General features: G+C 38.1%; 1 protein-coding gene across 1 annotated transcript in view; it reads right to left on the bottom strand.

Moving 5' to 3' along the window:
- The window catches only part of LOC128663195 (long-chain fatty acid transport protein 2), a 215,405-nt gene that overhangs the window by 4,520 nt on the left and 185,707 nt on the right, over window positions 1-25,178 (bottom strand). Inside the window, exons 7-8 of the mRNA XM_053717404.1 lie at window positions 5,592-5,790; window positions 4,796-4,893 (exon numbers count right to left, since the gene is read on the bottom strand). Coding sequence (XP_053573379.1) covers window positions 4,796-4,893; window positions 5,592-5,790 — 297 coding nt within the window. The remainder of the gene's footprint in view (window positions 1-4,795; window positions 4,894-5,591; window positions 5,791-25,178) is intronic.

Genomic DNA, 25,178 nt, shown 5'->3' with positions numbered 1-25,178 from the left:
GAACTCGGCGTCAACTAAGACGCCGGAAATTACGAATTTGCATCATTGGACGTACCTTTGTGCCAAAAAAATTCTTGCGCCAAGAATGACGCAATAAACTTTGGCATTTTGCGCCCTCGCGAGCCTAATTTGCCCACAAAATTTAATGAAAAAGCAGTCAATTGAAAAAAAGACTATACCCCAGGTAAGAAAAATATTTTCTGAAATATGTTTTTTCCCAAATATGAAATTGATAGTCTTCAAAAGGAAATATACATAAACCTGACTCATGGCAAATATAAGTACAATACATATATTTAGAACTTTATATTAATGCATAAAGTGCCAAACTATAGCTGAGAGTGTCTTAAGTAATGAAAATATACTTACCGAAAGGCACCCATCCACATATAGCAGATAGGATAGCCAAACCAGTACTGAAACAGTTATTAATAGAAGTAATGGAATATGAGAGTATATCGTCGATCTGAATAAGGGAGGTAGGAGATGAATCTCTACAACCGATAACAGAGAACCTATGAAATAGATCTCCCGCGAGGAAAACCATTGCATTCAATAGGTGATACTCCCATCACATCCCTCTGACATTCACTGTACTCTGAGAGGAATCGCGCTTCAAAATGCTGAGAAGTGCATATCAACGTAGAAATCTTAGCACAAACTTACTTCACCATCTCCATAGGAGGCAAAGTTTGTAAAACTGAATTGTGGATGTGGTGAGGGGCGTATTTATAGGCATTTTGAGGTTTGGGAAACTTTGCCCCTCCTGGTAGGATTGTATATCCCATACGTCACTAGCTCATGGACTCTTGCCAATTACATGAAAGAAATTGGTTATTACTCTGCTAAAGCAGTACTTCAGACCTGAGGAAGAGAGGAAACTCTTGAAAGCTTTTCTTTTTACTATGTAATGTTAGTCCAATAAAAAAGGTATTACTGCATACTGCAATACTTTTGTTATTTTGAGATGTATGCTTTTATATTCAAAAGCAAGAAAAGGGGGGCAACACGGGATGTCCTAGAAATATTGTCCAGGGAGGCACTAATTGTGGATAAGGAACTACAGCAGCTGCTAAAATGTAAAACCCATAGGATCTGAAGCCCTCACAGATTCCAAACGTATGATATGAACATACAAGAAAAAAACACAGCGCGTGTCTGTAGTATAAACAATATGTGAATATGAAGGAAAGCAATTAATATAACAATATGAATACACACTATAAAAGAAAGTTCCAACACTGATAAATATGTTTGTAATGCAATCCAAACGAGTGATATCATTAGGAGACAATCAGTATTCTCACAGACAGATACTCAATCAAATAAAGTATGTGGGAGAGGGAAGAGTTTACTCGTATAGGATGCTTCCCAGTCTCGTGCAGTACGTAGATCTTCCAAGAGCATTGCTAAATCCCAGATGTTGGTTCCAAAGTTGTTCTCAAAAGGAAACAAAAAGGCCCAACATAGGACTAAATTAAGAGTAAAGCTCTATTTATTGCTCCCACTCACATGCTAACTACACTCGACACGCTTTTTCCATGCGTCAGATACTGCACGTATTACAAGTTGAAAGTAAAAAGTTTTTGTTTGAGCGCTAACCCGAGATGCGCAAAAATCTGAAGTTACAATATCACGACTGCATTAATGTATTCCCCCGTGGAAATCAATGGAGCGCAACACCCAACAAGTCGCGCAAACCTAATTGCATTTTCTCAAGTGTGCTAATCTGACATGAATATTTCACATTCCAATGTTCTTCACATAGAAGAATAGGTTCTATTTATTAATAAATGCGCATATATATATATATATATATATATATATATATATATATATATATATATATATATATATGATGTAATGTTGGTACATATATATATATATACAGTATATATATATATACATACACATATAGATGATTATCTGTTTACATATGTTTGTATATGTATATATGTCTGTAAATACATATATACACATATAAATATAGATGTACACACACATATGCTGTACATATATATATATATTTATATACGTATATGTATGTATCTCTATGTTAAAGCCCTTTGCAGTGCTTTTTTCCTAACACCTGAGACCTCATATCTTTGAGACCATATAACTTTTTAATGCAAATTTGTAATAATTTTTATTATTTGATGTAATTATGAGTGTTTTTTTATTTTTTTTATTAGAGCGTGACAGTTAACCAGAGCTCTGAAGTTATGCTAAAATGTAATTGCGATCGAGCAAACATGTTTACTTTCAAATTGTAATACGCACATTACTTCCGACGTGTGCAAACACCTGCAATAAACTTAATTTGGCTTGCTTGCAACAGTTTGCACACCACTCGTAATCTGGCCCATAGTGTATTATGGTTTAATAAAGAAACATAAACATTGCAACAATTGCACTCACATGAAAAACCTCAACAATTATGTTAGTAGCGAAAATATAATCCAAATCTCTGTACAGTGTCCTTGTACTATTTTATCTGAGCTGTCATGGAGCTCCAGGAGAGAAGTAGATGGGGTTACCTGGCTTAACGGACTTTGTCCTACTTCTCTTCTGGAGGTCCGTAACAGCTCGGATAAAATAGTACAAGGACACTGTACCGAGATTTGGATTTTATTTTCAATACTAACATACCTCATAATTGTTGAGTTTTTTTTATTGCAATTATTGCAATGTTTATGTGTCTTTATTAAAACATAATACACTACATAAGTTCGAAGAATATATATACAAATAAAAACATATGTATATATATATATAGAGCCCTTTGCAGTCATGTAGCTGAAAACATGTGATTCCCCAGCCTGCCCCAATCAGCACATAGGTGCTGCTTATTTTGTGAGTATTTTTCTTGCACAAATTCTATTTTTTGTTTATTATCTTGCAATATTGCAAGATACTCATCAACATGTTTCGCCTGACTCGCAGGCTTTATCTTGATCTTGATAAAGCCTGCGAGTCAGGCGAAACATGTTGATGAGTGACAGTGTGTTGTAAACTAAGAGCCTAGTGAAAGAAAAAAGGCTAAACTCTGCGCAGAGTACCGATATTGCCTAATACCCGACGTATACACTTTTTGGATCATTCCGTCTGTAAAAGCATCCCATTGGCCAATCCGCAACACGTGACAGAACGCGGAAGTAACGGCCGGCCAGACAGACGAGGCAGAGGAGCACCGCATACCACACAGTGTTATAGACACAGGAGCGTCTGAAGAAACCAGCAGCTTTTAAAGTTTTCAAATTGGGGACATACATTTCTTTTTGGTAATACCCTCCAACTGCATAGTAGGAGACCGAAGAGAAAGAATAATCGGATCTGCATTGGAGGAGGTTCAAATCTGTAGCAGCACCGAGTGTCACTTTCTTTAATGACCTAACTAAACTGTGCCCGCTGAGGCTTATTTTGATTCAAACCCATACAGCTTGGGAGGCTTGTGTGTTCTTTTACCACCCATATTGACAGGCTAACGGCTTGTACATTTTTTGGCTCTGTATTTCTATATGTGTTATGTGCTTATTTTATGTCAAATTTTATGTGATATAAAAAAATGTTTTAGTTTATATAGGAGTGATCGATCACTATATTAAGAGTAACTAGGCTAATAAGCTTGAGCTAATTATACTACATATATTTTAACAATAAACAGATTGTTTGTTTTAACCTTTGAGATATTTTAACATTATTCCATTGAGGACATAGATATTATCACTATTTTGGTTTCAAGATAACACTTTTCATTATTAGTAGATAATTGCTTGCCAGCATTTAAGAGATTCTTTGATTTTTAGATTGTATCAAGAATGGACTAAGTATTACCTCTCTTCAAGTACCATTGTTTCTAGTTTTAATGGGCTTCCAATATTTGAGAGTCCCTATTCAGTGTATCTGGAAACGGCTTTTTATAACCTAATGCTAGTCTAACTATACACAAATTTAATACACTATAAATACATCTACTGTATTGTTGACAGATTCCTCTTGCTACAATTAGCGCTGACCCACTTCACTTTTTTGTTAATTTTTAAGTTTTATATTTTTATCAAAATGTTGTCATTGTACCCAGCGCTATGGAATTTGGCAGCGCTCTACAAATAAATTATAATAATAATAATTTAAATTAAGTTTGACGATTGTATTAAATCCACTAGAAGACAATAGGAGTGATGTTAGGTTTTTGTTTAAGTAATTTAGGTTTTTTATTTTTTGTAATTTAATTGGGGTTAACTTAGGGGGTGTTAGGTTAGGGGGCTTAGTTATTAGGCTAATACTTTTCGTTGTGGGGGGTTGGTGGTTTAGGAGTTAATAGTGTAATTATTTAGATTGCGATGTGGGGGGTTGGTGGATTAGGGGTTAATAGTTTTAATAGGTAGATTGTGTTGTGGGAGGGTTGGCGGTTTAGAGGTTAATACCTTTTATTAGTTATTGCGGTGGGGGGATGGCGGATTAGGGGTGGATATTGCGCACGCGTTAGGTGTTTGATAAGCCTTCCAGGGAGTTACGGAACTTATATACTCAGCACAAGGCTTGCTGAGCCTGCCTATGTGTGGGGAGGTGAATATGGAGTAAAAAAATTGCCAACGCTGGGTTTTGTGCCCAAAGCCGCATATGTTATCTTGCCCCTTGTGTCTGCTGGTGACAGAAAGTGAGGAGAGGCACTTGTCCATTTATTCTGGTTTTAGAGGAAGTTTCAGATTCAGATAAATGTCCCTGCATGCCAAATTTAAAAAGAAAAAGAGATAATATTGTATAGCTTAGTGTACATTTGCTGAATACTTACAAGGCACTGGCACACCAAAGACATTGGCCTCTTCAATGAAATCAACCATTCCAACAATATCTGCTACTTCTGTAGTAGCTACATTTTCACCCTTCCACCTGCAAAAAATACAGATATAACAATAAAGTACATTATAATGACACATACATCATTCAAAAAAACTTAAAGGAGCATTTTAATGAAAAAATAAAATGCTTGCTTTTATAGCATTATAGTCCAGCGTTGTTCACTAGGTGCCCTCACATGCTGCTCCAGATGTAAATGGAGCATGTTTGTTGCTTTTACTTGGCTTACCAACTGTATCCTCATATTGGGAACACACTGGGAGCATTGCTCTATGGTCACCTTTGCAAAATGTTTGAATAAAGATATAAAAATACCATATAGAAATCTGGATGTTCTTATTTTAACAATTTCAGCCAACTCCAATCAATAAGTGAAAGCATCAAATCAATCAGAAATAAGCTGCGTACCTGATGTTTTGGATTTTGCAAGGGATTTAAATAACACAATAGAATTTTTCACAAAATGAGCAGCATCAGAACAAGGGATCATGTAGGGTATTAGGTTCTGGAGTAATGTGCTTAAACAGTTCTTTACAAAAAGGGTGGTCAATTCATGAAATAAACTTTACTGTATTGACAAATACTGTAAGGGATATGTATAAGGCTTTCCTAAGAATTAATTCATTAAATCTTGCACTTTAAAAAATATGTGCAGACTTATTGGGTCTTTTGCTTATCTGCCATAAAAATCTATGTTTCTATAGAAAGATATTTATGACCAACAACCTTACCGATATGTGTCTCCTATACGATCCTGAAAGTAAACAAAACCCTCTTTGTCAATCATTAGCAAGTCTCCAGTGTTGAAATACAGGTCTTTCTTTTTAAAAACATTTCTAAGTTTCTTCTTCTCAGTCTGGGAAACCTCTCCAGCGTAACCACTAAAGGGGGCGTGGCTGGTAATTTTTGCAATTAACAGACCGGTTTCTCCTAAAACAGAAAACAATTAGCCACAGTGCTACTCTGTAAATTATTTATTCTACGTAAGTCATTTATCTGATAGTCAGACATCTAGACATTGTTCTTTTTTCTCACTGTACTCACTGGGTAAAAAAATACAAATTTTTCTGGGAATTACACATAATCACAGAAATGCCCACCTAAATCTGAGAACTAGAAAATTATATTTGCTTAGATTCATTAAAGGGACATTCTAAAGCTAAATTGAAATGCTTTAAATCATTTCAGGTCATATTTGCAGTACTAACCTTAGGATACCAAGGGCTAGATTACAAGTGGAGCGATAATTTTTATTACTCATAAGCGCTGACTGTGCTTTAGGTAAACATTTTGCGCTCTCAGTGTACTGCTGGTATCACAAGTTGAAAGTAAAAGGTATGTGAGTGAAAGACTTATCACATGAAGAAAAACCCATGCATCAGTGTGAAATGCCCCTCTCTATCCTGCCTTTAAGGCAATACCGTACACAGTTTCAGTAAATTCACAGTTCAGTGAAGGTATATGCGGCACATCATAATAATAAGAAAGAAACTTTCACTCACATTCTCAGGATAATGTAAGCCTTCCGATCAGCCAGGAAACCCTCTTAGAATTTTAGCCGCTCTAACATTTTGCGCTTTTTTTGTACTAGTGAAAGACTTAGGCACGCTAACTTTATGACTTTGCATATGATGACTGCAGTTAACCCCAGTCCAGAATGGGTGCAAGAAACAAGGGGGATTACAAACAAAAAGTAATACAACACATAGAAACACCCAGCACTCACCAGCTAGCTCACAGCTAAGATAAAATCACAACTGGAAAGGTTAGTCACCACATCTGGCCAAATGGGAAAGCTCAGGCACCACGTCAAGGTCCTTTCCATTGCCTGAGTCCCTAACAAAGGCACACCATCATGCGAGCTCACAAAGCCAAACAGACTGAGAACAAAGAAGGGGTGCACAGGTGGATGTAATTACCCAGAGAAAATACAAAACATGGAAGGGAACTGCACTCCAAGACCAGACCAGGTACACATCATGTGACTCAGCAACATCCAGCCCTGGGTGCTAAATAGCACTCCAAAAAAGCTGTGATGTCACCAGAGCCACAGGCAGTTAATTTTATCTTAGCTGTGAGATAGCTGGTGAGTGCTGGGTGTTTCTATGTGTTGTATTACTTTTTGTTTGTAATCCCCCTTGTTTCTTGCACCCATTCCGGACTGGGGTTAACTGCCTGTGGCTCTGGTGACATCACAGCTTTTTTGGAGTGCTATTTAGCACCCAGGGCTGGATGTTGCTGAGTCACATGATGTGTACCTGGTCCGGTCTTGGAGTGCAGTTCCCTTCCATGTTTTGTATTTTCTCTGGGTGATTACATCCACCTGTGCACCCCTTCTTTGTTCTCAGTCTGTTTGGCTTTGTGAGCTCGCATGATGGTGTGGCTGTGTTAGGGACTCAGGCAATGGAAAGGACCTTGACATGGTGCCTGAGCTTTCCCATTTGGCCAGATGCGGTGACTAACCTTTCCAGTTGTGATTTTATCTTAGCTGTGAGCTAGCTGGTGAGTGCTGGGTGTTTCTATGTGTTGTGTGTGTATATATATATATATATATATATATATATATATATATATATATATATATATATATATATATATATATATATAAAATACATAGAACACTTTCCCCTATTGTATAGCCCTTTCCATTCAAACACCTTGTCTTATACCATATACCTTTTAACCCTTATAAAAAAAATAATTATATAAATATTTTTATTGGCTAGTGTATATGTAACACTTTATTGTAATGTATTCATGTTGAGTTCAATGCAACTTTATTTTAGCCCTAACCTTTTACATGAGGTCTCCAGTCGCACTAACCTGACAAGCATAAATTTAGTTTGCGCTCACGTTCACTTTCAACTTGTAATACATTTGCAAGTTAAAAGACCAGTTAATACAGTAGATTTGCATAATCAACAAGTACATGATAAAAAGACAATGCAATAACACTTAGGCCCAGATGTTTGAAAGTGCTATGAGGCGGTTTAAAATTCCAAGCGATCCGCCGAAATGTCGAGTAAGCTTTCGGAACATATCCACCGCAAGTCTCTAACTATAAACCTCTAAACCGCCACATACCCACTGCAAATTCTATCTATTAATCCCTGCACCACCATTAAACCATTGCAAGTGTTAATTATTAACCCCCTATTCCGCCATAAAAAAAATAATCATAAAAAAGTAAACAAATATCCAAGTTAAAAAAAATTAAGTTAAAAAATTACAAAACCCTAAACCAAAAAACTCCAAGCGAAATTTACCCCTACTGTAACACTTAAACCTCTCTCTAAACTAACCCTACTAAGTTACACACAAAAAAACTTACACAAAATAAAAAAAATCTGTTAAAAAAAATAATAAACTCCATTACCCCCCAAAAAACTCCATTATACCTAACACTAAACTACATGCCCCATAAAATAAAAAGCCCCCACCAAAATAAAAAAAAAAACTAAACCCTAACTCTAAAATAATTTACAATAGTCCTTAAAAGGGTCTTTGTAGGGCATTGCCCTAAACAGCTCTTTTGCAAAAAAAAGTTACAAAACCCCCCACACCCAAAATAGAAAAAACTAAACTAAGAAAACCAAGCCTACAAAATAAAAATAAAACAACAAAGCCTATTCTAAAAATAACAAACCCACCCCTAAAAAAAACCTAACCTCCAGTGTTACATTTGATGGGGACTCCGGCTCCTCTTGATCGAGTACATTTTCATTCAAGGTCCAGACGCAGAGGGCCCATTTTCATGGAAGATGACTTTGGCTGCCTTTTCCACCGCCCCCGCTTCACAGTCTTCATCAATGGCGGGACCCATCTTCATCAATCCTGAAGGTGCCAGGGGCCCATCTTCTCAGCAGCGGAGGAGGACTTTTCTAAATTTAAATTCTAATCATCCAATAGTAAAGGATAATTAGAATTTAAATTTAAAAAGTTATTTCTATTAGCTGATACAAAATCAGCCAATAGGGATTGACTGAGTTGAAATCAGCCAATCAGAAGTAAGGGGCACCCCTATATATCAGGGTTCTGCGCTTCTGGGTTTCAATGTGCGGAGATCGCATAAAGAGGAGGGCTCGCCGAAGAGAGACAAAGAGTGGGTGGAGGCAGCAGAAGAGGCCCCTAAAGTCTGCCTCCATGAAGATGGCCCCCCCGGTGCCTTGAGGAAGGATGAAGATGGGCTCCCAATTGATGAAGATTGCGGAACAGATAAAGATGGGCCCGCAATGGATCAAGAGGAGTCCTCATCAACCGTGAGTAACAATTGTGGCGTTAGATAGGGTTTTTTTGGGGTGTTGTTTTTTATTTTTCAGGATATGCTTTTATTTTATAATTTATTTTTTAGGCTATTTTTTGGGGTGGGTGGTTCCTTTAATGTAAGTGAGGGGTTTTGTAACTTTTTTTTATTGCAAAAGAGCTGTGATCGCTTTAGGGCAATGCCATACAAAAGGCCCTTTTAAGGGCTATTGTAATTTATTTTAGAGTTAGAGTTTAGGTTTTTTTTATTTATTTTTTTTATTTTATGGGGCATGTAGTTTAGTATTAGGTATCATTTTTGTTATTTGGGATAATGTATTTTTTATTTTGTGCAACTTAGATTTTTTTTATTGTTTTGTAACTTAGTGGGGTTAGTTTAGAGGGGGATTTAGTTTAGAGGGGGGTTAGTTAAGAGGAGGGTTTAGGTATTACTGTAGTTCTAGCTTTCATTGGTAGGTGGCAGTTTAGGCTTTAATCTACAAACCACCCCCTGTATCTAGAAGCAACAACAGCCCAGCATAGGAATGGAAGATCAAGCAAACTCACAGAGCATGGCTGCCTATTGCTGAAGCGTGTAAAAAATAATTATCATCTGTTGCATCACTAAGAGTTTCAAACTGCCTTTGGAAGCAACATCAGTACAAGCACTGTTTGTCGGGAGATTTGTGAAATAGGTCTCAGTGGATGAGCAGCTGTATATAATCCTCACATCAACATGTGCAATGCCAACTGGATTGGCATAAAGAATGACACCACTGGACTTTGGAGCAGTGTAAACATGCTCTCTGGAGTGATGAATTATGCTTCACTATCTGGCAGTCTGATGGAAGACTCTAGGTGTGCTAGATGCCTGGAGAACTCTACTTACTGAAATGTATAGTGCCTATTGTAAAGCTTGGTGTTTTTCAGTTTGGGCTAGGCCCCTTAGCTCCAGTTAAGGGTCATCTCAATGCTACAGAATACAAAGGCATTTTAGACAATTGGGTGCTTCCAGCTTTGTGGCAACAGTTTGGGGAAGACCCTTTCCTGTTGCAGCATGACCCTAAGGCACAAATTGAAGTCCATGAAGACATGTTTTGATGAGTTTGGTGTGGATAAACTCAATTGGCCTGCACAGAGTCCTAATTCCAATCATACTGAACACCTTTATAATCAATTAGAACACTGATTGTGAGCCAGACCTTCTCATCCAACATCAGTGCCTAATGTTCTTTATGCTGAATGGGCACAAATTCTCACAGACACACTCCAAAACCTTGCAGAAAGCCAGGCTATTGACAAGACTATATAAACACAGCCATCAGAAGAAATTACACTCTGAGTGGGGTGCAGAATAGTTAAGTAATAAAATGTTAATTTCTTTCATGTAATTGGCAAGAGTCCATGAGCTAGTGACGTATGGGATATACAATCCTACCAGGAGGGGCAAAGTTTCCCAAACCTCAAAATGCCTATAAATACACCCCTCACCACACCCACAATTCAGTTTTACAAACTTTGCCTCCTATGGAGGTGGTGAAGTAAGTTTGTGCTAAGATTTCTATGTTGATATGTGCTTCTCAGCATTTTTGAAGCCCGGTTCCTCTCAGAGTACAGTGAATGTCAGAGGGATGTGAAGGGAGTATCACCTATTGAATGCAATGGTTTTCCTCACGGGGATCTATTTCATAGGTTCTCTGTTATCGGTCGTATTCTCATATTCCATTACCTCTACTGATAACCGTTTCAGTACTGGTTTGGCTATCTGCTATATGTGGATGGGTGTCTTTTGGTAAGTATGTTTTCATTACTTAAGACACTCTCAGATATAGTTTGGCACTTTATGTATTTATATAAAGTTCTAAATATATGTATCGTACTTATATTTGACATGATTCAGGTTTTCAGTATATTTCCTTTTACAGACTGTCAGTTTCATATCTGGGAAATGCTTTTTTATGAAAATGTATTTCTTACCTGGGGTATAGTCTCTTTTTCAAATTGTTTGTCTTTTAAATTCACGGGCAGAATTAGGCTCGCGAGGGCGCAAAATGCCAAAGTTTATTGCGTCATTCTTGGCGCAAGATTTTTTTGGCGTGAAGTTACGTTCGTTGATGCAAATTCGTCATCTCCGGCGTCTTAGTGGACGCTGAGTCCTTCACAAGGTTGTGTCATCTATGACGCGAGTGTGTCGTTTCCGGACGTTTTTGGAGCCAAAAAATATTTTTCTGTTTGTTGTGCGTCATACTTGGCGCCAAATATTTTCATTATTTAAGACCCCATTCCTATTTGCCTCTTGCCTTTTTTCTATGTCAGAGGGCTATGCTGTTTGCATTTTTTTCCCATTCCTGAAACTGCCATATAAGGAAATTGATAATTTTGCTTTATATGTTGTTTTTTTCTCTTACATTTGCAAGATGTCTCAATCTGATCCTGTCTCAGAAATCACTGTTGGAACCCTGCTGCTTGATAACAGTTCTACCAAAGCTAAGTGCATTTGTTGTAAACTTGTGGAGATTATACCTCCAGCTGTGGTTTGTAATAGTTGTCATGATAAACTTTTACATGCAGAAAATGTAGTAGTTCATTACCTGTTGCTGTTCCCTCAACATCTAATGCACAAGATATACCTGTAAATTTAAAAGAATGTATTTCTGATTCTATTCAGAAGGCTTTGTCTGACATTCCGCCCTTCTAATAAATGTAAAAGGTCTTTTAAAACTTCTCATAAAGTTGATGAAATTTCAAATGACCGGCAACATACTGATTTATCCTTCTCTGATGAGGATCTATCTGATTCAGAAAATCCTGCCTCAGATATTGACACTGACCAATCCTCTTATTTATTTAAAATGGAGTATATTCGTTCTTTGTTAAAAGAAGTGTTGGTTACATTAGATATGGAGGAAACTAGTCCTCTTGATAATAAAACTAGTAAACGTTTAAATTCTGTTTATAAACCTTCTGTGGTTATTCCAGAGGTTTTTCCAGTTCCTGATGCTATTTCTGATATGATTTCTAAAGAATGGAATAGGCCTGGTACTTCTTTTATTCCTTCTTCAAAATTTATCCTTTGCCAGCAGTTAGATTGGAGTTTTGGGAAAAGATCCCCAAAGTTGATGGGGCTATCTCTACTCTTGCGAAACATACTACTATTCCTACAGAACATAGTACTTCTTTTAAAGATCCTTTAGATAGGAAACTTGAATCTTATCTAAGGAAGGCTTATTTATATTCAGGTCATCTTCTTAGGCCTGCAATTTCTTTGGCTGATGTTGCAGCTGCTTCAACTTTTTGGTTGGAAACTTAGGCGCAACAAGTATCGGATCATGATTTGTCTAGCATTGTTAAGTTGATTCAACATGATAATAATTTCATTTGTGATACCATTTTTTATATCATCAAAATTGATGTTAAATATATGTCTTTAGCTATTTTAGCTAGAAGAGCTTTGTGGCTCAAATCTTGGAATGCTGATATGACTTCTAAGTCCAGATTGCTACCTCTTTCTTTCCTATGTAATAAATTATTTGGTTCTTAGTTGGATTCAATAATTTCAACTGTCACTGGGGGGAAGGGAGTTTTTTTGCCTCAGGATAAAAGAACTAAGGGTAAGTCTAAAGCTTCTAACCGTTTTCGTTCCTTTCGACAAAATAAGGAACAGAAACCTAATCCTTCCCCCAAGGAATCTGTTTCCAATTGGAAGCCTTCTTCAAATTGGAATAAATCCAAGCCATTTAAGAGATCAAAGCCAGCCCCCAAGTCCGCATGAAGATGCGGCCCTCATTCCAGCTCAGCTGGTAGGGGGCAGATTAAAATTTTTGAAAGATATTTGGATCAATTTGGTCCAAAATCATTGGATTCAGAGTATTGTCTCTCAGGGGTACAGAATAGGATTCAGAGTAAGACCGCCTGTGAGAAGATTTTTTCTCTCACGCATTCCAGCAAACCCAGTAAAGGCTCAGGCTTTCCTGAAGTGTGTTTTAGACCTGGAGTTATAAGGGGTAATCATGCCAGTTCCATTTCAGGAATAGGGTCTGGGATTTTATTCAAATCTATTCATTGTCCCAAAGAAAGAGAATTCATTCAGACCAGTTCTGGATCTAAAGATTTTGAATCGATATGTAAGAGTACCAACTTTCAAAATGGTGACTATAAGGACTATTCTGCCTTTTGTTTAGCAAGGGCATTATATGTCCACAATAGACTTACAGGATGCATATCTTCATATTCCGATTCATCCGGATCACTATCAGTTCCTGAGATTCTCTTTTCTAGACAAGCATTACCAATTTGATTTGTTGCTCTTCCTTTTGGCCTAGCGACAACTCCAAGAATCTTTTCAAAGGTTCTCGGTGCCCTACTCTCTGTAATCAGAGAGCGAGGTATTGTGGTGTTTCCTTATTTGGACGATATCTTGGTACTCGCTCAGTCTTTACGTTCTGCAGAATCTCATACAAATCAACTAGTGTTGTTTCTTCGAAGACATGGTTGGAGGATCAATTTACCAAAAAGTTCTTTGATTCCTCAGACAAAGGTAACCTTTTTAGGTTTCCAGATAGATTCAGTGACTTTGTCTCTAACAGACAAGAGAGTTTTGAAATTGGTTGCAGCCTGTCGGAACCTTCAGTCTCAGTCATTCCCTTCAGTAGCTATGTGCATGGAAGTTTTAGGTCTCATGACTGCAGCATCAGACGCGATGCCCTTTGCTCGTTTTCATATGAGACCTCTCCAGCTTTGTATGCTGAACCAATGGTGCAGGGATTATACAAGGATATCACAATTAATATCCTTAAATCCCAATGTTCGACTTTCTATGACTTGGTGGTTAGATCACCATCGTATAATTCTAGGGGCCTCTTTCGTTCATCCAACCTGGACTATGATCACAACAGATGCGAGTCTTTCTGGTTGGGGAGCTGTTTGGGAATCTCTGACAGCACAAGGGGTTTGGAAATCTCAAGAGGCGGGATTACCAATCAATATTTTGGAACTCCGTGCAATTCTCAGGGCTCTTCAGTTTTGTCCTCTGTTGAAGAGAGAACCGTTCATTTGTTTTCAGACAGACAATATCACAACTGTGGCTTATGTCAATCATCAGGGTGGAGCAAAATACATGGAGACCGGCAATGGGCAATTCCCTTGACTGGGTCCTGGTGCAAAAAGTGGACAGGCTGGCGACCTCCAACCCACAAATTACAATACAAAGTCCAATACTCCACAGCACCAAGTAATTCAACAATCTTCCTTTATTGTCTTACAGCATATACAAGCACAGACAGAGTGGATATGCGACGTTTCGGGACCTTAGTCCCTTAATCATGCATACATAGTGATACACCTGTGTCTCATTTAAAGAAGCAGCTAGCCAATCAAATTGAAATTCAATTCAAATCATCAGGGTGGGACTCACAGTCCCCAAGCTATGAAAGAAGTATCTCGGATACTTGTTTGGGCAGAATCCAGCTCCTGTATGATTTCTGCGGTTCATATCCCAGGTATAGACAACTGGGAAGCGGATTATCTCAGTCGTCAGACTTTACATCCGGGAGAATGGTCTCTCCACCCAGATGTGTTTTCTCAAATTTTTCAGATGTGGGGGCTTCCAGAAATAGATCTGATGGCATCTCATCTAAACAAGAAACTTCCCAGGTACCTGTCCAGGTCCAGGGATCCTCAGGCGGAAGCAGTGGAGGTGTTGACACTTCCTTGGCATTATCAACCTGCTTATATTTTCCCGCCTCTAGTTCTTCCAAGAGTGATCTCCAAAATCATCATGGAGCAATTGTTTGTGCTGCTGGTGGCTCCAGCATGGTCTCATGGGTTTTGGTATGCGGATCTTGTTCGGATGTCCAGTTGCCAACCTTGGCCACTTCCATTAAGGCCAGGCCTTCTATCTCAAGGTTCGTTTTTCCATCAGGATCTCAAATCATTAAATTTGAAGGTATGGAAATTGAACGCTTAGTGCTTAGTCATAGAGGTTTATCTGACTCGGTGATTAATACTATGTTGCAGGCTCGTAAATCTGTTTCTAGAAAGATTTATTATCGAGTTTGGAAGACTTACATTTCATGGAATGTGTATTTAGGTGAAAGTAAAGGAGAAACAAGGGAGGTTAGATGTCTTCCAGGAGCTACTGCTCACAGGGATAAGAATCGTATTTTGAGAATTGTTAAGGCAGCAGGAAAGGGAAGTGAGTTAGATGTGATTGTTCATTTAGGAACAAATGATCTGGCTAGTAATCATGTTGCTGCTGTTCAGAAAGAGTTTTGTGACCTAGGTAATCATTTAGAGACTGTGGCATCAACTCTATCATTTTCTGCTATTTTACCTGTGTATGACCAGGAAGCAGGAAAGATGGAGCGGATAACAACATTTAATTCTTGGTTAGATAAGTGGTGCAGGGAACGAGGATTTGGTTTTATTGGCCATTATAGCTCTGTTTGGAAAGATACTAGGTTATTTAGGAGAGATGGCTTGCATTTGGATGCTAAAGGAACAGAGTATCTGGGAGAGGAGTTCAAATACTTTATTAGAAATCATTTAAACTAATAAAGGGGGGTAGCATTAATATATCCACCTGCCCCCCACAGCATGCCAAAACTGTTAGTCCAAGTAACAATTCTAGAAATTCTAGTAGAAAAATTCTTCGTGCCATGAGCACAAATGCTCGCAGCTTAGGAAATAAATTACCTGAACTCATTTCAATAATGACTAGGGACAACTTGGATTTAGTAGCTATAACAGAAACATGGTACAATGATTTGCATGACTGGGACATAGTCATACCTGGATACAGGTTATTTAAAAAGAACAGAGTAGGAAAGAAAGGTGGAGGAGTTGCTTTGTATGTAAATGAAAATATAAAGGTTACTGAAATTGTAGGAACAAATGATGAGGTGGAAAGTATTTGGGTGACTTTGGAAATTGGAGATAAAAATGTTTTTAGAATAGGGGTTGTATATAGGCCTCCATTGCAGGATGAAAAACTGGACAATCTGTTATTAGATGAAATAACCAAAATGACCATGAAGGGTAAGGTTATAGTACTGGGGGACTTTAATTTGCCAGATATAGACTGGAAGATTCCTTCTGCTAGATCGGCTAGAAGCAGGTATATTCTTGAATCTCTGCTAGGGGAATCACTTGAACAATTAGTCAAGGAACCAACTCGTAAGGAAGCTATATTAGATCTAATACTTACAAACAGTGATACAGTTTCAGATGTGTCTGTAGGTGAGAACTTAGGATCCAGTGATCATCAATCTGTTTGGTTTAGTATTCATGTTCAGGAACTGTCCACCCAGACTAAAACAAAAGTTTTAGACTTTAGGACGGCAGATTTTTCATTAATGGGAGAATACCTAAAAAACTATTTAAAGGGGAAAACTCTTATTACAGGGGTTCAAGAACAGTGGGAATTTGTGAAAGGTGCCATTTTAGATGCAACCGCACACTGTATTAGACATGTCTGTAAAAGTAAAAGAAAGCAGAAACCAATTTGGTTTTCCAAAGAAGTAGCACATGCTGTAAAGACAAAAAAGATAGCTTATAAAAATTACAGACACACACAAGCAGATGATGATATGAAAATATGGAGACTCCAACAAAAAAAGACTAAGCAGTTAATTAGGAAGGTTAAAGCTCATGCAGAAGAGAAGATAGCACAGTCAGTAAAACATGGGGACAAAACATTCTTTAGATATATCAGTGAAAGAAGAAAAAATAAGGTAGGAATAGTAAAATTGAAATCAGTTGATGGTAGAATAATAGAAGGAGATAAGCAGATTGCAGACTGTCTCAATGATTACTTCTGTTCTGTTTTCACTAAAGATTGTGAAGATACAATGTCTACATTAAGGGATGCTACGCAAAATAGAAACAAGCTTAACAGTAATCTTTTTACAGAGGATGAGGTTTTGTTAGCATTATCAAAAATAAATGTTACAAAGGCAGTGGGTCCTGATAATATTCATCCAAGGGTTTTAAAAGAACTTCGATCAGTGCTAACTGTCCCATTAACTGATCTGTTTAATCAGTCACTATTAACAGGAGCTGTCCCAGATGATTGGAGAATAGCAAATGTAATACCTCTTCATAAAAAGGGCAGTAGAGAAGAATCTGGCAACTACAGGCCAGTTAGTTTAACTTCAGTAGTAGGGAAATTAATGGAAAGCCTCTTAAAAGAAAGAATTATGACTTACATAAAGACAAACAATTTAGAGGACCAAAATCAGCATGGTTTTACTTCAGGGAGATCATGTCAGACTAATCTAATTGACTTCTTTGATTATGTAACAAAAGTATTAGACAAGGGAGGAGCAGTTGATGTAGCATATCTAGATTTCAGCAAAGCATTTGACACCGTCCCACACAATAAACTTATTCACAAACTATATCTCCTTGGTCTAGATTCAAAAATTGTGAACTGGGTGGAATGCTGGCTTAAGGACAGAAAACAAAGTGTCTTAGTAAATGGAGTTCATTCAGCAGAGGGGGCTGTTACTAGTGGTGTTCCTCAGGGATCAGTTCTGGGGCCTGTTTTGTTTAACATATTTATCTGCGATATCAGCAAAGGGCTACAGGGGAAAGTATGTCTCTTTGCAGATGATACAAAAATTTGCAACAGAGTGGATGTTCCAGGGGGGGTAGACAAAATGAGAAGTGATATACAACAATTGGAGGATTGGACAAACGACTGGGATCTAAAGTTTAACACAGCAAAGTGTAAAATAATGCATTTAGGGAAGAAAAATCCAAATGTTAATTACAGACTCAAAGACACTTTACTGACTGTTACAGACGAGGAACAGGACTTGGGAATTATTATTTCAGATGATTTAAAACTTAGTAAACAATGTAGTAATGCAGCGAGTAAGGCTAGCAGAATGCTTGGATGTATTGGTAGAGGTATTTGCAGCAGAAATAGTAAGGTTCTTATGCCACTTTATAGATCATTAGTTAGGCCTCATCTTGAGTATTGTGTGCAGTTCTGGAGGCCATATCTTCAGAAGGATATTAACAAACTTGAATCTGTGCAAAGGAGGGTTACCAAAATGGTACATGGTCTAAAAAATAAAACTTACCAGGATAGGCTCAATGACCTAAATATGTATAGCTTAGAGGAGAGAAGGGAAAGAGGTGATATGATAGCAACTTTCAAGTACATTAAAGGGTTTAGTAAAACTGAGGCTGTGGGTATTTTACATAAAATGGAAAATTCAAGAACAAGGGGTCATGAGCTCAAGCTAAAGGGTAGTAGATTCAGGAGTAATTTGAGGAAGCACTTCTTTACAGAAAGAGTGATTGATTTATGGAATAAACTTCCTCAAGAGGTAGTAGCAACAAACACTATGGGGGACTTTAAAAATGCATGGGACAAGCATAGGGCTATCCTACGAACTAGATAAGTTTATACTGTTAGGTAAGGTCGGGCAGACTTGCTGGGCCTATGGCTCTTATCTGCCGTCAATATCTATGTTTCTATGGTGTTCTCATAAATTCTCTTGGCATTCTTTTTAGAATTCCTAGAATTTTACAGTTTCTTCAGGGTGGTTTGGAAAAAGGTTTGTCTGCAAGTTCCTTGAAAGGACAAATCTCTGCTCTTTCTGTTTTATTCCACAGAAAAATTGCTAAACTTCCTGATATTCACTGTTTTGTACAGGCTTTGGTTCGTATGAAGCTTGTCATTAAATCAATCTCTCCTCCTTGGAGTCTTAATTTGGTTTTGAAGGCTTTACAGGCTCCTCCATTTGAGCCTATGCATTCTTTGCATCTCTCTTGTGAATCTCCTTTTCTGATTTTTCATCAGGATAAGGCAGTTTTGCGGACTTCATTTAAATTCTTACCTTAGGTTGTGAATTCTAACAACATTAATAGAGAAATTGTTGTCCCTTCTTTGTGTCCTAATCCTAAGAATTCTTTGGAGAGATCTTTACATTCTTTGGATGTGGTGAGAGCTCTGAAATATTATGTTGAAGCTACTAAAGATTTCAGGAAGACTTCTAGTCTATTTGTTATCTTTTTTGGTTCCAGGAAAGGTCAGAAGGCTTCTGTCGTTTCTTTGACATCGTGGTTAAAGCTTTTGATTCATCAAGCTTATTTGGAGTTGGGTCAAGCCCGGCCTCAGAGAATTACAGCTCATTCTACTAGATCAGTTTCCACTTCTTGGGCTTTTAAGAATGAAGCTTCAGTTGATCAGATTTGCAAAGCAGCAACTTGGTCTTCTTTGCATACATTTACTAAATTCTACCATTTTGATGTATTTGCTTCTTCAGAAGGAGTTTTTGGTAGGAAAGTTCTTCAGGCAGCTGTTTCAGTTTGATTCTTCTGCTTATGATTTAAGTTTTTCCTTTTATTTTTGAGAATAAACGTATATTGGGTTGTGGGTTGTTTTTATTTTGTCCCTCCCTCTCTAGTGACTCTTGCGTGGAGTTCCACATGTTGGGTATTGCTATCCGATACGTCACTAGCTCATGGACTCTTGCCAATTATATGAAAGAAAACATAATTTATGTAAGAACTTACCTGATAAATGAATTTCTTTCATATTGGCAAGAGTCCATGAGGCCCAGCCCTTTTTTATGGTGGTTATGATTTTTTTGTATAAAGCACAATTATTTCCAAATTCCTTTGTTGATGCTTTTTACTCCTTTCTTTATCACCCCACTTCTTGGCTATTCGTTAAACTGGATTGTGGGTGTGGTGAGGGGTGTATTTATAGGCATTTTTAGGTTTGGGAAACTTTGCCCCTCCTGGTAGGATTGTATATCCCATATGTCACTAGCTCATAGACTCTTGCCAATATGAAATAAATGAATTTATCCGGTAAGTTTTTACATAAATTATGATTTTCCATTGTCTTCTCTAAGTATTGAGCTTTGGTTTTCCATAAAAATATAAGATAAGGAAACAAGTGATAACAATGAGATCTGATAATACCTGCAAGCTCAACCCATTTCAATAGGTTGTGGTTTAAAGAGACAGTCTACACTAGAATTGTTATTGTTTTATAAGATAAATAATCCCTTTATTACCCATTCCCCAGTTTTGCATAACCAACACAGTTATATTAAAGTGAAGGTCAATTTAGATGAATCGGGCCTGGTTTTTAATAATACTATTAAAAACAAGGGCACTTTAATTCATCAAAATTGACATCTCACTTGTTGTCTTCAAAAACGTACCTTTTAATCCTGACAGCCACTACAGCGCTTCCTCCACCTGTCGCAAGCCCTCTTTGCGGGTCCAAAATGACGAATCCAGCTTCCTCCAATCACGGCGTTGCCTCAGGCCATGAGGGGGGGAAGCTGTGATTGGAGGAAGCCAGATTTGTCATTTCCGACGTATGAAGAGGCTTCCGACGGCCGGGGGAATCGCTGGATTGGCTGTCAGGATTAAAAGGTAAGTTTTTGAAGAAAACAAGTGAAATGTCAATTTTTAAAAAATTAAAGTGCCCTTGTTTTTAATAGTATTATTAAAAACCTGCACCAATTCATCTAAATTGACTTTCACTGTATCTAAGCATCTTCTGACAACCCCCTGATTACATGACATTTTATTTATTACCTATTGAGTTGCATTTTAGCCAATTAGTGCTGTGTTGTGCAGACTCTTAAATAACTGCTCGGGCGTCACCACAATGTAATCTATATGGCCCATATGAACTAGCAGTCTCCTGTTGTGAAAAGCAAATAAAAAAAGCATGTGATAGGAGGCTGTCTGTAGTGGCTTAGAAACAGGCAGAAATTTAGAGGTTTAAAGGTTATAAAGTAATATATCAATCAATGCCAGATTTTTATATAGAAGTTGGCTTTCATGTTGCATGCCCTATATTATGGATATATTAGTGAGCAGTAGACTAGTTACACAACACAGTGTACATATTGTGTGGATGGGATGTATTAATCAATGATGTCCACATTGACTATTCTCATTAAAATCTATATCACTGCCCATTTATTCATCGGCAGCAGAAATCTTTTAAATATAAAATACTGTAATAAAAAAATTGCATTTTATTTTTCAATAATATTCACAAAATTTATGCTTTATTTCACCATTATATTGTGACCAATATACAGATGACAGATATAATTTTATGTGCAATTAGAACAGGTATTTTTTTTTTTTATTATTATTATTTTCTCCTATCAGTGTCAAATGCAATAAGTAGTGTTTTGTTGGGTTTTTTTTTAACTATGCATATGCAAAGCTTTAAAAAAAAAAAATAGCAGCAGGGGTTTTACACATTTCTGTACGTTTTCTTATCTCTTTTTTTCCATGCAATTTTTTTCCATGTTGCTACTTTCCTGGGGTCAAAGGGTTAAGGAAGAACGATAAGAGAGTGGAGATGGGTTGTCTCTCTCTTACATGTGTTGCTGTCTGTTTTGGTCAGAGTGTAGGGGGAGGGAGATATCTGTTATGGAGTTATTATGCAAATACTGTGACTCTGTTTATGGTTGCATATTGCATTGTCTTATACTTCCTGTTTCCTGTTCCTACCTCTAACCTGGATGTAGTTATAAAGTTCAACATGATTCCTCACACTAACAGCTTGCAGTGTCTTCATTTCTATACATGAAACATGGTGCCAGAAGTAACTAGAATCAGGACTGAGCCTCTTGTTTGAGCACAGCAGCTTTTGGATACAGCACAGCTTTGGGAGTTACAGCCTAAAACATTTTTTTGTGGATTTTCTGATATTTGAGAGCTTAGAGACTTAAAGACAATATGGCTGCCATGAATTGCATACCTCCCCCAGAGGGGATGAGAATCAGTGGTGATTGCAGCAGCAATTGGGAAACTTTCAGAGCTGAATTTGAAGATTATAGTGTAGGGGGGCAGGATAGGGGTTACTAGGTATACTGTAGGTGGCAGCGGTGTCCGGGAGCGGCGGTTTAGGGGTTAATACATTTATAAGAGTTGCGGCGGGGTCTAGGAGCAGCGGTTTAGGGGTTAATACATTTATAAGAGTTGCGGCGGGGTCTAGGATCGGCGGTTTAGGGGTTAGTAACTTTATTTAGTTGCGGGGGGCTCCGGGGGCGCCGGTATAGGGGGTAGAACAGTGCAGTTTAGTGTGAGTGCTTAGTGACAGGCTAGCAATAAAGCTGGGAAAAAGCCGAAGGGCAGCGAGATCGGATGAGTGATAACTGTCACAGTCCGCTGCTCATCGCCCCGCGGCTTTTTGACAGCTTTATTTGATAACTTAGGCGAACGTATTCAAGGTCCGCGGCGGCGAAGGTAGGCGAGCTTAGGCGGACGTATTGGGCCGGCGAAGCCAGAAAAGTAGACGGCTTGATAACTAGCCCCCAGAATCTCTTGATAACTTTGTTACACGCTTCAGAGAAAAGGCAGCAACTTGTGAATATGGTACTCTAAGGGATGAATTAATAAGGGACAAAATTGTTCTCGGTGTAGCTAGTGAGAGCATGCGCAGGCGTCTACTAAGAGACATGACTTAACTTTAAACACAGCCATTGAAACGTGCGTACAGCGGAGCTCACTGACAGAAGTTTGAAAGTTATGGAACAGGACAGACACCAGACCGACAGCATAAATATTGCAATGCAGTGACAACACATAAACAAACCGCAGCAACAACGCCGCCTGTTAAGCACAAATGCTGCAAACCCTACAGTATGCAAATATTGTGGGACTGTACATCAAAGAATTAAAGAGCAATGTCCAGCTTATGGGAAGTCTTGTAGGTCTTGCTAACATCTGTTTGTCAAGTAAAAGACAGCCATTACTAGGAAAGTTACACACCATTGAGAACACATCTGCATATGAGGAAGAGCAACACACCACTGAAGTGATATACAGTAGTGAATTGATCGGCACTGTGCAAGCCAGAGGAAAGAAATGGTTTGTCACTTTAAATTTAAGTAATAAGCGACAATCCTGCCAGCTCAATTCAGGAGCAACATGTGATGTAATGTGCTTAAGAGACAAAATGATGTTAGCACCAGAAGTACATCTACTGCCAAGTGACACCATACTAAGAAAAATCTGGGATGTTTCCCTTGTTTAGGCTGTGCTAATTGTGGATCAATTATTAAAAGCCCATACTTTGTACACCCACAGACAGGTCATAAATTTAAATATAGAGACTATTACACCTGCAACACTAGCTATGTCATTTATTTGATTAAATGCCCTTGTGGGCGGGCCTATGTGGGTGAGTCCACTAGATGAGTAGGGGACCGCATCACTGAGCACAAGAGCAATATCAGGTGCAAGGTAATCACTGCCCCTGTAGCACATCATTCTTGTCAGCAGGACATCATATAAGTCAACTTCGGTTCCAGGTTATTGACCACATTAAAATACCAAGACGTGGTGGCAACAGAGTGTTGTTGTTAAAACAACGTGAATCTTATTTGATTTTTAAATTAGATACCCTGGAACCGAAGGGAATGAACAGAGAAATCAACTGGGCAGTTTTTTATTGATGTGGTGCCCTCCTATGTTGACAGTTGGGCTTGCTCTACTATATTAAAGTATGCTCCTTGGATAATGAGTTATCACTCTATGTCCAATAATATTCCTAGGACCATGCTTTGCTGGTAGAGGTAACATCAACTGCAGATATTCTAGGCGTATTGTGTTAATTTCCAAGAGGAGATTATTTTGTTACCTATTTCCTTTGAAAAAAGTTGCAAAATAAATTCATGTAAAAGATTCTGGCAATATTTCTCTTGTTTCTTGCTCAGATGAATAAATCTGTAGTGCTTACATTTTAGATTATAATTGAAATTTTTCTAATTTGTAGGCAAGAATGTTGAAAGATGATGTTTTTTTGTATAAAATACTACTGCTTGTGACCATGTAAATATGTACATATTCTTGAGGCTTGAATATCTGTTTTTATTATTCATATAATTTCACCCTTGGCCAGTAGAAATCAGTAAGGCTATACTGTTGTGATTTATTTCACTTGATAAACTTATAAGGGTTAATTACCTAGTCAGCCTATTTAAACAGGTGTGTTATGAGTGTTTTTTTATCACATGACTAAGGGGTATTGACCCCGAAACGTTGTGGTTTTTGTCTGATCCTGTATAACTAATAAATTTGGATTTTAACTTCAGAGGAGTCGTCCTTATTACTACCCAATAGAATCTGTACCAGGGGAAGTTCATTTTGACCTTAACATGAGTGTCCCTCCAGTACAATGCGCACCACGCAATGTGCCAGTGGCCATAAAACAGGCAGTTAAGGCACAGCTCGACCAGTATGAGACTGATGGACATTTAGTAACAGTGACTGAACCAACTGATTGGATAAGTAAGATGGTGATTGTAAAGAAGCCTGATAAGCTAAGAATATGGATAGATCCCAAATTCTTGAATCAGGCACTGAGGCGATCTCACTACATTATACCAACTCTTGAGGATGTTTTGTACAAGCTGCCTAAGGCACGTCTGTTCACGCTTGTTGATGCCCGAGATGCAGTTTTACAATGTAAGTTGGATAATGCAAGTAGCTACATAACAACCTTCTGGACTCCATGGGGCAGGAAAAGATGGCTCAAGTTTCTTTTTGGAGTATCAGTTGCACCAGAGGTGTATCAGCGTAAACAACATGAACTATTGGCTGGACTCAGTGGTATCAAACCAATAGCTGATGACATCCTTGTGGCTGGCTGTGGGGATACAGATAGGGAAGCAGAGCAAGATCATGATGGCAAACTATTGGAACTGATGAATCGTTGTAGGCAGGTAAAACTAAGACTTGGCATGAAAAAACTGCAATTCAAGGTCAAAGAGGTCCGCTTCCATGGACACATACTATCCTTTGAGGGTTTGAAAGCTGACCCAGAAAAAATCAGAGCTATACTGGTAATGCCACAGCCGGCGAATGTGAAATCCCTGCAGCGCTTCATAGGATTTGTTACCTATCAAAATTCCTACCACACTGCTCAGAGGTTTGCGAGCCGTTGAGAAGGTTTCTGGAAAAGGATGCAGTTTGGTATTGGCTTCCTAAGCATGATAATGCGGTGCAGGACATCGAACGTTTGGTCACAGATACACCTGTTATGAAGTACTATGATGTTACAAAACCTGTAACTATTA

This window comes from Bombina bombina, chromosome 6 (assembly GCF_027579735.1).
Source record: "Bombina bombina isolate aBomBom1 chromosome 6, aBomBom1.pri, whole genome shotgun sequence".
In the NCBI taxonomy this organism is placed as follows: Eukaryota; Metazoa; Chordata; class Amphibia; order Anura; family Bombinatoridae; genus Bombina; species Bombina bombina.
The sequence above is the reverse complement of the archived record's forward strand: the minus strand, read 5'-3'. Positions and strand labels throughout refer to the sequence as shown.